Source organism: Nicrophorus vespilloides, unplaced genomic scaffold, assembly GCF_001412225.1.
Source record: "Nicrophorus vespilloides isolate i.1.1-1 unplaced genomic scaffold, Nicve_v1.0, whole genome shotgun sequence".
NCBI lineage: Eukaryota > Metazoa > Arthropoda > Insecta > Coleoptera > Silphidae > Nicrophorus > Nicrophorus vespilloides.
In genome coordinates this window covers 1-14,129 of record NW_017097547.1, presented here as the reverse complement: position 1 = coordinate 14,129, position 14,129 = coordinate 1, and the positions used below count along the sequence as shown (strand labels likewise).

Here is a 14,129-nt window from a genome sequence, read left to right as displayed (position 1 = left end):
TTACGGTCTATATTAGTTCCTATAAAAAATTAATGGATGATTACGGGTTTGCAGTAATTGCATTATAAAAAAAAGGGAGATTCTAAAAAGGTAAATAAATTACATGTAATCAAATAAAATCTATATATTTATTTAAAAAAAAATGTAATATACATTACAATGATTTTCTTTTAAAATTAAATTTGTTATTTTCATGAAATCAATTCAAGATTTAAGTATATATACAGTGGACCCTCGTTTTTCGAATAAAATTTCGGTTCCCGAACAGAATTTGGGTCATCCAACATGAAATCATATGGAACTATCTCCAAGAATGGATTATAGCTATTTTAGTTTAATTCTTGTAGATACGTAAGTAAATTAGTTTCGGTATTCGAACAATTTGGTTTTAGAATAAACTTGAGTTGCAAATTTTATTCGATAAACGAGGTACCGCTATAATTATCGATGTTAGGTTAGATTTGGCACCAAGACAAAAAAGCTTTAAATAGAAATTTTTCTGTAAATAATTGAAGATTTACACCATTTTTCTCACATATTTCATTAAGCAAATGAAATTACATGTTTATATAACATATTTTCAAATAATTACTACAATATTGCAAAATAAATTCATTTAATTTAAAGATTTTATATAATTTGTACGTCAATATAAGAAAATAGAAAACTACATTTATTTAATATTATTTTAAGTTCAGTCATAAGAAACAAAAAGAAATTAGCACTTATCAGCACTATTTTTATATAATGTTTTAATTGTTTCTACCAAAAACAATATAATTGATAAAAGTATATGACAATTATATACCTCTCAGTTGTAAATAATTTGTTAATGTCCAACAATACCTCGCTTAGTGCGGCTTCGAACAGCCCGGATTCAATATAGTCCGGTTTGAAAATTAAAAAAAAAAACTAAATTTATATTGACAAAATATTTTTTTCAAATCTCTTTTGCGCAATTTATTAAGGTTTAAAAGTCCTCGATTAGTCCGGTTTCAAACAGTACGAGATATTGGTGGAATCAAATATTCGCACTATGCGAGGATTTGCTGTATTTATAATTATTGGCACAAAATAACTATAAAATTTAGATGTAATTGAGGCATACCACGGGTAAGAATCTGAAGTTCCAAAATAAATCGTGAAAAGTAATTTTATCATATTATTTATAATGCTAATAAATTGAAAATGATATGAATCTTCAATTTTTTTTTGTATTGCTAAGTTGATTCTAAAGTCTAAGTCAAAGAGACATTAATTAAGACATTAGTTAATCTGCTTTGAGGAGATCTTCATGTACTGTAAATGAATGGAAGGTTGTGTATTTGGATTGAAATGCTCGGAGGAATGAAGTGGAAAGGTTTCGTTTATGACCTGTCGCCGTCCGTCACGTCGAGCACTCTCAGCGTGATGAGCAACATGAAAATTAGTATCCTAAGATCTCCGACGATCCTAGGGGCGTTGGCGCCGTTCCCCAAATTACAGAAGGACGTCTCGCAACAGGTGGTGCATGCTCGTAATTTCGTCCTTTCCCCGATGATCACACAAACCGGTTCACATGTCTTCGTGCAATTCCTTTGGAGCAACCACAATTTAGGTTGACCCGTCGTGTCCTCTGTACTACTTGATATGGTTATGGTCTTCACCTGCAATTTGCCCAAGCACCAAAAAAAAAGTAACAATCATAATCGAAGAATAAAGGAAAGAATCTCAGAATTCCACATTTTCTTCTTTATATAAACTTAATAAGTGTTATGTCAAAATATCATTTTGACCGTATTAGTATTTTGTCCTGTTAAAAAGGATAGAAAAGCATCTCACTGTTGCATAATTACCTATAAATCTATTTATTTCAAATGTTCAAGACATTTTCAGGGAATATATTTGAATTTGAGCTTTTCTAATTTTGTATCTGACATGTTTATGTAGATTTGTCAATAAATGATATAAGTTTGAAGGCTTGCTATATTTTTTCATTTTAAGGATGTAATTTTATAGGTTGTAAATCATAAATGTTTTACTTGTTAGAAAATTGAGAATGAATTATCAATTTGACCTGACTGTAATAAATACAACTTATTTTTCCTTGTTTTTTTTGGTACAGTTTTGTAATGTTCAATTTTGTTCATTAATATTTATTCCAGGAAATAATTTAACATCAACAAATGTACTTTTGTGTATATTCATAATAAATAAATGTAAATAATTATAATGATACAAAATTTCTAGGAAAATAATTGGCGATTAATGTATATTTTGCAATATTAGTATACACGATATACATGAAATGATACATAAATGCATGTCAGAAGTACCAACTATTTTCAACTGTTTCACTGACATAAGATAATTCATGATAATTAATAGTTGGTATATTTTAAGAAAGGAAAAGTTTTGCGAATTTGGATAATTTTTTTATTAAAAAAAAACGGCAGTAGTTTATGAAAAAAATAGTAAGGAAACAAACATTACTATTTATACCTTCGAAATGATACAATTCAAAAAAATAAGGTATATTTTCAGCAAATGTAGAAGTACTTAGTTTTCATATCAAATTAAATATGTTTTATTTATTTTTCTTCCATATTAAAATAATTTACGAACAAAAACAATAATTTCTTGATTATTTTCTCTTTAACTCTTTGAGGCATGCAACATACCACCTTTTTAAATGTTTCTTCAATTTCTAGAAAATATCCAGGAAAAAGAAATTACCATTTTCTAATCAACATTTTTTTCTGAATGCAGATCAATTTTTATTGTTATAAATACATTTTATAAATTTATTTTTTTCTGCTCCATTTGGATGCAGAAATTTAGAAATTTCTGACCCTTCGTAGAGTTAAGTTGCTCTGATATGTATTTATCTGTTTTGCAACTGCTTTCTGAGGTTTTTCTCCAACTTTATTGGTCCAATTTAGGTGACTAATAATAATTTAAAACAAAGTTGAAAGTTGTACATAAACAAAAGTAAATAAAATTATATTTTTATATATTAAATTATACCAATTAAAAAGTACTATTACAATTATTATATTAAGAATATGGTCAGAGATATATCAAAATATTGCTAAAAAATAAAATCAAATTGTGGAAGCAATATTTAAATTCATACAAGTATATAAATCCGTAATACAAAAAGATCAATGAAAAAACGCGTTTAAAAATGCATTTGCTAAAACTGAGTAACGTTCTTTGATCTGTTAGTTAATCAATACTCGACAATATTACTAACATCAAAGAGTTAAATCAAATTGTTATTTCATATGCAACACACGCAAATAAATTGTATATAACACATGCACGAATTGAGTTTCATTTAAATCGGCATTGATTTACATCAAACGTGCTTTTATTTATTCTTTTCAAAATATTGATTATACTTTTCTCAATGTTTCATCATATTTTTGATATTCCAGTTAAAATAAAAGAGCATTTCTCGTATCGAATTTGATTTTAATATTTAATGTTAAAAAATAATAATATCAATTCGTAGAATTTCCTACTATTCCATTACTCATTTAAATATAAATGAAAAATAACTGTGTAACAATTTCTGGAAATGTTATTAATTTAAACAAGTTTAATGATGATTCCTTCTATTATTTCTTTTTGTTATGTATTCCAGATTATTCATCAAATTTGTATGTATTCTTTCAATACAATTCCTACCAGCTCTTAGTAAACCAATGTACTAGAATGAATGAATTCATTTGAAGTACTTATTTTAAAAAAAACATATAGAAATACAGTGGAACCTCGCTTAACGAGTTTAATACGTGCTAAAATTTCCGGATTTTCCTCGTATAGTGAAACATATTCAAAAATACATATAATATGTGTATTTCTCTTCTCATCGTCACTCGTTATGCGAAATGTCGCTCATTAATTTAGTCATATTTTTTACATTTTGCTCTTTAAGCGAGGTTCCACTGTATAACATAAAATAAGAGAATTTTATTAAAGTTTAAATAAATATTGTATTAATATAAATCAAATCTGAATGGATTTTAGGACTAATTTTCTGAAAAATAATGTACTTTTAAATAAAATACTTATTATGTATAATATATATTTATTTTATTAAGAATTGTTTTTCTGTACAGTTTTTAATTTATACTATCTTTTAATGTTTCCTTTTAATTATAATCATTATGATAATTTTATTTTATGAAACTTAATTTTTAATATTCATCTTCTCTTTCAGCCTAAATTAATCATAGAGTTTTACAACTAAGTGTACAAAAGCTATTATGCACGAAAGCTTTTGTAAGCATGAGATTTTGTGTCACACGGTCTTTTGTAAGTTATGGTTTTGTCTCTGGGCTTTTGTGATTAATGACTAGAATTCAGTATTTTTTTTAATAACATTTTAATCGAAAACTTTCCATAAAATTATTTATAACTTAATTATAATTGAAGTTTACTCAATAGTTTTGTGCAGACCGAAAAAAATATTTGTAATCTTTCATTAATTTTCTTTAATATTTTAATTTGTTTATATATTAGAAAAAATATTATTATTATAATATAGTAATACTTCTACAAATTAATTAAAAAAATACAAAAATTGTAGATAATTATGTTAATCAAAGACGTTTGATGTGAGTATGTTTCGGTTATTTTGGTATTATACAGCTAAATGCATACTGATTGAAGTAGTTAGGAAGTGTACGCTTTGGAAGAAAATAGTTATCTAATGAACATAAATGTTTGCGTGTTGATTGGAAAGTTGCTCAAAACGAACGCCGGGTAAATATAATTAATTAAGTTTGAAAGTGTAGCTACAGTGCACAAAGCGCAGAGATAATGACGTTCCGGAAAGTTCGAGGTCGGTGCATGCGTTGGCCTGGATACAGCCTTTTGCCCTGCGCATCCACCATCCTCTCATCAAACCTCAACCTACAACCACATGACGAGAGTTTTACTCACATTATATTTAAATAGTAATATATAACTTATTAAGAAAATGGTTTAAGTTTCATAGAAATTATTATATCTTTATACTAAAGCGACAAGAATTTACTTATATTACATTTAAATAAAATGTAAAATAATTGATATTTTACTTCTTCCCTCTTTTGGTTTTTCACTACTATGTTTACAATGTTTTGATTTTTCCTGTTCTATTTTGCATATCCTATTTTGTCCCATTACCAATAATTTTCATTCCAGGAATAATTTCATTTCACATCAACAAATTTCTTCTTATTAATATTCGTAGTAAATAAATGTAAATAATTATAATGGTACAAAAATTCTTGGAAAATAATTGGCGATTATTTTATATTTTGCAATATTAGTTAGAGCATACACGATATACATGAAATGATACATAAATGTATGTGTATATATCTTCAATATCATAGGACTCGATAATAACCAATAGTATTTGGTACCCGTGACAATCACAACAAGAAAAGTAACCAAATGTGGGCCACCTAAACATTTATTTTTCAATTCAAAACAATAATCGAGTGGTCATTTCAGTGGTGCAAAGACCCATTTTGTCTATTAAAAAAGTCTAGTGAGCACGTAGCGGCATTTTTACTAGTTAAATTAATTTTCCACCATTATAAGAGCTGGGAGTTCTTATTAAAACAGACGCATTTGCACATCTCTGATTTATACCTTCAAAATGATACAATTTCAACTATTATTTGTGTATGTATTATATCCAATATTTTCTTCAAAATATTATTTTTTCATTAACTTTTTGTGATGTGTATTTAAAGTAAATAAAATTTGATTGTTTTTATAAGTTTAATTTAAGCAACTACATGTGATTGAAAATAAGTATAAAGATAAATTTCAAACAATAAAATCTGTTCATGAAATATTAAATGTAAAAACGCATAAATGATTACAAAAGTCAGGAAGTATTATATTATGCATTATTATTGAATGATTTTACCAAAGAAATCAAAACGAAAATACTGTACAGTCTGGAATTCCCGAGATTTGATTTCAATTTGTACTTTTCGTTCTATATATTTTACAATTTTCTTAATAATTAAAGGTTTTAGAATTTCCCGGGATTCCTGAAAAAAGGAAGGCACAAAAAATGATTACGATTTCACCAAAATAGTTAGTCAGGGATTTCCATAAAATTGTTCTGAATTTGTACATTCTTTTTCATATATTTAACTATGTATTTCTCTCCAATTTAACGTTTCCTGGTATTCCCAAGAAAACAAATATTCATTTTACAGTTTCCCAAAAGCAAAAATTGATTTTCTTTTAACAATTTCACTTCCAAAATCAAACTAAAAAAAATAGTCAGGAATTTTCTTAAAATTGCTTTTAATTTATATTTAGCATTATATCTGTTTTACAAATTCCCTAGTTTAATGTTTTAGAATTTTCCATGATGCCCGCGAAAACTATTTTTCAAATTTCAAAAAAATAAAAGTGTTATCCTTTCCAAAAGGGTTTCCCAAACTTTTCTTGCAACGGTACACATTGTAAATTCTGAAATTTTCATATTTTAAAAAATGTGAAAAAACATTCATTATTTATTTAGTAATTATTTCATTCCGGTTTTTTACAGAACACTTATTAACTTTTCACGGAACCTTTCATCAGTGTTCCGCGGAATATAGTTTAAGAAACCTTGCTCTACAAAATGTCTTACTTTGTATTTTTACTCTACGTTTTTTTCATTAAATTTTGAACAATCTTAACTTTAGCAAACAAGGGGAAAATGTATCTTGATTATTGTAGGATCATCATCATCATCAATTTTTTTATTTAAGCTTGTATATATGGACCGTTCCATGCATAAATTGAGTCAATTATATTGATGTTTATTGATGTAAAGCAAAATCTATATCAACGCTTCGCAACGGTAATTTGAACCAGGTGTTGTGATCTGCATACCTGGCAGATTCTCTGATCGTTGGAGCATTTCCCATGGATGGAACTGCCGTTCTCCTTCACATCCAAGCATCGTTCCCCGTGTAAAATGTTATCACACTTGTAGCAGTACAAATCCGAGTGCTTTTCCAGGGCAGCCTTGGTCCGGTGCTCGCTCTCCGCGCATCCTAAAATCAATAACGCACAACGTACTTCGCCGCTGCTGCTGCCTCCGCCTCAAACCGCCATAACCTTCTCTCTTCATCCACACCTTTGTAACCACCAAATCCACATTAACCCAAAACGTATATTACTAAACAGTTCCATACCAATCTACACACATACATCCGGAAACATAACTAAACAATAATGCTCAATACTCACCGAAATCCAATAACGCAACGACGACCATCAACGGGATTAACTTCAAGTACATATTTGTTTCACAACAACGCACTTGCTACACTCACAGACAATCCATGAAATATAATCACACTGCTTTTCATCCGGTTTTACGTTACAACAACTCGAACGAAATCAAAAAGCTATCCTATAAAGAGTTTTTGTTTCTTTTATTGTTTTTGTTGTTTTTTTTTTTGACGCACGGCAATAGAATTATCTGTACACATCCACGCCCCACGACGCTCGTTGATTTTGCAAAGCTGCCGCCGGATGGCGTCGCGACGCCAGGAGAAGCTCCATCGCAAGCGCCGTTACTCCAGGACTACACATTTCAGGCATCTTCTAGCATCCTTCATTATTAATTGATATTAGCTTCAGTTATGCACTTTACATTACGTTAGCACCATCAACTGATTATAGTTTTAATTACACACTTTATGACGTCTATATAATTACATTACATTATCTGCAAAAATGGAAACAAAAATATTTTTAATTAACATTGGAAAATTAGTCAAAATTTCATTATTTTCAATGAGAATGTCAATAAAATAAGCTGATTTTGATTATATTTGAGAATATATCTAAAAAAAACTATATAATAGAATTGAATCGCTACAACTTTGGGGTTTTATAGATTGAATTGTTTTTTGATGTAATAAATTTCTATAGGATCAAATACATTTATTTCACTATTAAATTAAAATCATTAGAAGCAAAATCGTTAAAACAACGTAAACTGTGCAAAAACCACAATATCTAGTACCAAAATTCTGACTAATCTATATTATTAACTAGATTATTCTTAATAACTGTACAAAATTTTATTGAAATCTGTTGAGTTGTTGTTCTGAACGGTTTAATGTATTTTTTAAAATAAATGTGCTTTCATCTAAAGTAATTTTGCAAAAATAAATTTAAAAAGTTATAAAGGGATGAAATTCAGATTTTTTTTTAAGTATCTTTGAATGAACGTCAATTTCAAAATTAAGCTTAAGCTATTTTAATATACGGGTGTTTCTAAGTAAGTCTAAGAAGATATAATATTTCAAAGAAAAAATATATTTTTTTACTATAGTTTGGACCAAAATCAGGACACAGGACTTTTTGCTTATTTTTACAAATTTGCATATTTTCATTATTTTTTTCTGATTAGAATAAATAATTTAAATACAGAAATTGATCAAAACATAGCTTTGTAAAATATTTGATTTTTATAGCAGAATAAAGATTTTATATCGTTACAATAAATATGGTAATTCGATAAAAACGATAAATTACTTGGAATTCCTTTAAGGTAATATACGTGTTCCGTGTGCGTGTGTTTATATGTGTTTTCCTCGTCTGCTTTTATTTGTGGTTTTATGTCTGTACTTGAGAAACAGTTGTCTGTAGTCTGGAAGGTAAATCAATAAGTAATGAGGGTGGATTGGTAACGGGATATTAAATGAACCCGAATGAAATCGGTTCACGTGTCTCAGGCTCGAAATACACGACCAGTCGAAGAGGAAAAAATGCCAATAGGGAATATTTTGCATTTCGCTGATACTCATTCGATTTAATTTGCATATTCATTTTATGAAATCAACGACAGACACATGTCAGATATATTTAATATTGTTCGCAGCACAAAAATACTGGACTCGTTTTACAAAGTTTTACATAAGTTTAGAGAAATTGCAGATGCATTTCTAATTACACATTTTTAATTTGTTAAAATTAATTACAAATATTCAAATTAATTAAATTTATTGTATAGTTCCACAGTGATATTATGTATGTAAATCTTCGTTATATTTCTTTATACAACAATACCTCGCATAGTCCGGGTAAACTTGTTCTAAAATATTCAAACTGATCTATGAATCCGGATTATGCGAGGTATTCGTGTATTTATAGAAAAATAACATGACGTTTTTCATATGCTTACATGATATAAAAGTCAAATTATGTATAGTGAAGGTAGTACTTGGATTGGAGACTTTTGATAATTAGAAACAAGAATAATCACACTACAATATCACAGATAATAAAAGTTAAGTAATGTATATTGTAGCTGGTATTTGAGTTGGTGACCTGTATCATTCACAACTAAAAACAATAAAACTGTAGTATTAATATTGTTAATTTATAAAGTAACAAATGTTTTAAAAAACAATACAAATTGCTAAATAATTTGAAAATAATAACTATGATAGGTTTAGAAAATAATAAAAACTGACAAAATATAAATAGATGAAGTCACATGATTTTCTCAAATTAAAAGAAGTATATAATAATATGAAAATATTGTGAAAATTTCAAATATTATTTTTGGTTTATATAATTTACATAAATGTATTCATTGATATTTTATAAAATTCATTTGAGTATATTTGTTACTAATTAAAATTTTGAGAAAAAATATCAAATATTGATTTTACAAAAATATTAAATATTTATACATTTCTGAGCTTATAGAATGAAAACTATATAAATACTCAAACATTGTCTATTATAATTATAAATCTATATTTTTTCACATTTAATTGTGTAAATTGTGAAAACTTTTGATATTTCTGCAGATTGTAAATTTTACAAAAACCGCCAAAGTTTCTGTGATATTTTGAGACAAAAAAAGTTATTTTTTTTTTGAAAATTATTCTAAACATGTGAAAGATAAATCAAGCAAAAATAGATCATGTAATCTAAGGAAAATATTAAGAAAAATCTATATTATTAGATTATATAAATAATATTTAAATCCTAATAAATCTTACAAAATTCTTATTTTGAAATATGAGAATATTACGATTTTACAAGTATAATTGACAGTTGAAACGAATTAAAATCACTTTTAGATAATAAATGCGATGATTTGTGTGCATTTCAATAATGGCACTAATGTCCAATACACGTGAATCGAAAGAGTTCTCTATATTTTCAATTTAATTCCAGCGAGAAATGTACGTAAGTAATGCTCTCGAGCTTTATAATATTAATGGGATAAAACTACGGCGAATATTCCATTTCTACTCTGTTATTTGATTATGAAAATTTCAGAAGTTCTCACGTACCGGATTTCATCAAACGTGATTTACGTAGCAATAAATTACCACTCGACCTGTCCATGCACATTAATCGATCTTTCGGTATTCCGCCATAATTTACATATATACAACTCAGTGTAAATACAGATACCCAAAACCCGCGTATTAATTATAAATGATAGTCGAGGATTTCTTTTAACACAAACCAACTTTCTGTTATAATTGTAACATATTAAATTTTAATACAAATATAAATCAAACTAATTAATTGATAATACAATATACATTTTGTTAATATTACAATATACATAATAATTATGTTTGAATCCATAACACAATAGTAAAATAATTTACAAATTATTATATGTTTTGTATGAAGAATTTCAATTTTAAAGTGGTAATTGCTTGAAAAATACTACTATTCTATATAAATTCAGAAAAGTTCGTGGCGATTTTTCACAAAAATTAAAAACCAAAACTTATATACATATATAGATATATCAATTTTGAATTATGTATGTACCATTTTTGATCTGTAAACCTTTCTTCATCATTCCAGAATTTATTAGGATTTTCGTCAAAAAAACTTCTATAGGTGTTTTTTTATTTCGATTAAAAATTAATCATTCTTGCAGTTAATAGAATTTTGCAAAGATCCAAATTTGTGGAAATCGGAATGTGCATTGGTGAATACTACGGGTGAACAAATAAAACTATGTCCAACTCCAACAATTTTTATTTAATAGTAAAAGACATATAAAGAGTGTTTCAAAATTAACGCAAGATTTGAATTTGCCGCGATTTGTGCAGTAAAGTGTTGGCAACTCAAAAAAAATCAATTTGACTAAAAACTGTATTTTCTATTTAATTCAAATCTTGAGTTAATTTTGGGACACCCTTTATAAGTACTGATATTGTCGTGATATTTGTCTATTAAATTGTGCAAAACTCATATATCTTAACAGTTTATGTAAGCAAGCTTCAAAAACGTTTGTGGATAGTTGTTTTTGATATTTTTAATAGCTCTGCTTATTCACGTGTCGTGTTATTGTAAATTAATGTTTTGATTTCATCATTATTATTATCAGAATTTTGAGGCTGAAATCATCAGCTCTAAATTTAGAGAATTATGTTCCTAAGATTCATTTAACTAAATCAACTTTTTCGTAAGCAGAATATATTTTAGTTATTTCATCTACAAATCTGACACAAACCATTTGATGCGAATCAAACTTTCATCTAAAGACGGTTGAAATGTTACTTTTCATAATATGTACACAAATTAATTATTTTTAACAATTCTGATATATTTAGGCATCGAAAATTTTACTTAATAAAAATCGGCACGAACTTTCCGGACAACCCAATACTTCTTAAATATCTTAAAAGTGTTGTGATTTATCTTCTCATCTTCAGTATTAACTACAGTCTATATTCCGAACAAATCGTAAGAATATTATGATAGGTTCAAAACATTTCTTTTTCTCAAAGGAATATAGTTTATCATAAAGCAGCTAAAAAAAAATACCAAAAAATCCACATCATTTTAACTAATATTTAATGTTATAATAATAATAATGTTTATTGCATCATTCGTTCAAAAAAAAATATATACAGTAATAATAAAAAAACAAAGTAAATATATATATGTTAGGAAATAATACAGATAACCACTAACAATAGTAAATAAACTTAGTAAACTAATTCTTCTGCAATCTCAGAGCTAGTGATCTACATCAGCGATAAGTTTGATCAGGTGATGTTGTCTTAAATACTCCGACATATATATATAATTTCAAAAAAATGTCAACTGATAAGAACTATTGTTATTTTATTGTGATTACATAGTATTAATATTTGGGTTGTAAAAATGTATGACCGTTAATACCATTTCATATCGCAGGTAAATATATGAATAGAAAAGATCAATTTTAAAAAGTATGCTACTTGTAATTTTATTTTAATGCACCTCAATAAAATGTTACTTGATGGGTAATTCCCCTAGAATTTTATAAATTGCCAGTACTAATTATCTTGTCAATAAATAAAATAAGTAATAATTTGAAATTTATATTTAGATTCTTTTCTAAAAATCGTTTTTTAAATTTGGATTGCAACGTATTTTCCGGTCCACTGTCTTATGGTCCAAAATATAAGCTAAATAAGTTGCAAAAGATGTTTTTTTGTACGAAAATATACATGATTATTGATTCCTATGTTTCATGTTTAGTTAGCTTTAATTTAAATAGCAATGCTTCTAATTTCTTTCATTACAGCACATCCTTTATTTGCACGCTCTATTAAATTCCTCTTTTGACCTCAAAATCTTGTCACAGACCTTGACCCAATTTGTCCGCTCGTCCCAATCTCCACCTCAAAATCAAGACTTTATTCCTTGTTTCCGTCCTCCTGCTAATAGAAATTTTATTCTTTATTTCATTTTCATAAGAAAACTTTTGTTACAACTTAAGTCAGTATAAGACGAGAGATTACTGTAATAATGTTTATATTAAATAAAATGGTTAAAGATTTACGTATATTAATATCTACCTAAATAATATCAATTTTGACAGAAAGTTGTGGTTTTTGTTTCAATGAATATTATCATCATTTTTAGCAATAACATTTATTTAAATAATACAGATGTAATATTTGTCTATCCTCCAATTTTTAGAATGAAATTTTACAAAATTAATCATTTTGTTTATGTTGTAGAACAGAAAACTAACGTGTTTTCCTATGGTAATAAAATTGTTGCTGTAGCAATTAACAAACTGAATTATTGCTAAACGTTGAATTGGGTAGGTCAAAGGGAAAATGATAAATTGTTTGGTGATGCGGTGGCGTCGGTGCGGTGTGTCACATGGTCCAATGTAAATTTCCAGCCAATAAAATTTCGCCTGCAAGCGACAGAACATCAAAGGCACAACCAACTAACAGGATATGCCTACATCTCTTTGGGAGGGTCGACCGACCCCAGACCGATGATTCCGTACCACCAGAACTGGGGTCTGCAAAGTCCACCAACATCCGAAGCATCACCACCACCACCGCCCCTCAACCATACTACTCATGAAAATAATATGCACGAGTGATTAAACGACCCGAATCTCTGCTGCCTTCTCCAAATCCATATTATTGGAAAATGATATCATCCGAAGGACGAGGGAAAAGCGAAACAGAATAAAAATAATAAGAGAAAAGAAGAAATGAAAGAAAAGAACAAAATGAAACGATCCACAGCCGCAATCAATGTAAACGTACATTTAATTGGCGCAGTATTAATGAATGCTGTGATTGTATCCGACGAACGCTGATTGATTGACCGATCGAGGTTCGCGTTTTAATTTGCTAAAGACTGAGAACTGAAAATTTAATGAATATAATTAGAAGCGAAGCAAAAAAAGTTCAGTTTTAAACGAACCACGTAAAATCAATTATGACAAAATGCATAAAAAACTTATTGATAAAATAAGCTTGCTGAAGAGTAAATATTTTGAGGTGTTCAAAATGATTCATCTTATATACATTTTACAAATAATCCAGATTATTTAGAAATTTAAAAACATTGCCTTGGGTTGTAAAACTTTATGACCATTATTAACCTTTCATATCATCAGGTATGGATACGAAAAACATTGATGAACTTTTTGCATACTTTTTTTTGAATAACATTTTATTGCACCCCAATAATTCCGTAACATTTTGGTAGTTACATACAGGTAGTTACTATAAATATAATGTTGAGCAGTAGAGCAGCATCAGTTAGTTTTGAGTTTTCAAACGATTAACACAGTGAATTCTATCTTATTGTAATTTTTTAGAAATCTTCAATTTCATAAA

General features: G+C 27.7%; 1 protein-coding gene across 1 annotated transcript; it reads right to left on the bottom strand.

The window, feature by feature from the left end:
- Positions 1–891: 891 nt before the first annotated feature.
- LOC108560370 lies at positions 892–7,535 on the bottom strand. Its single transcript, XM_017917890.1, has 3 exons — positions 7,240–7,535; positions 6,880–7,043; positions 892–1,646 (listed from the first exon to the last, which is right to left on the bottom strand). The coding sequence occupies exons 1-3, from the start codon at positions 7,289–7,291 to the stop codon at positions 1,368–1,370; spliced, it is 495 nt and encodes a 164-aa protein (XP_017773379.1). The 5' UTR covers positions 7,292–7,535; the 3' UTR covers positions 892–1,367.
- Positions 7,536–14,129: the final 6,594 nt, after the last annotated feature.

Coding starts and splice junctions, on each gene's coding strand:
- LOC108560370 (XM_017917890.1), bottom strand. CDS start 7,291: ATGTACTTGAAGTTAATCCCGTTGATGGTCGTCGTTGCGTTATTGGAT. Junction 7,044..7,239: donor CGTTGCGTTATTGGATTTCG/GTGAGTATTGAG, acceptor TATTGATTTTAG/GATGCGCGGAGAGCGAGCAC. Junction 1,647..6,879: donor ACGATCAGAGAATCTGCCAG/GTATGCAGATCA, acceptor GGCAAATTGCAG/GTGAAGACCATAACCATATC.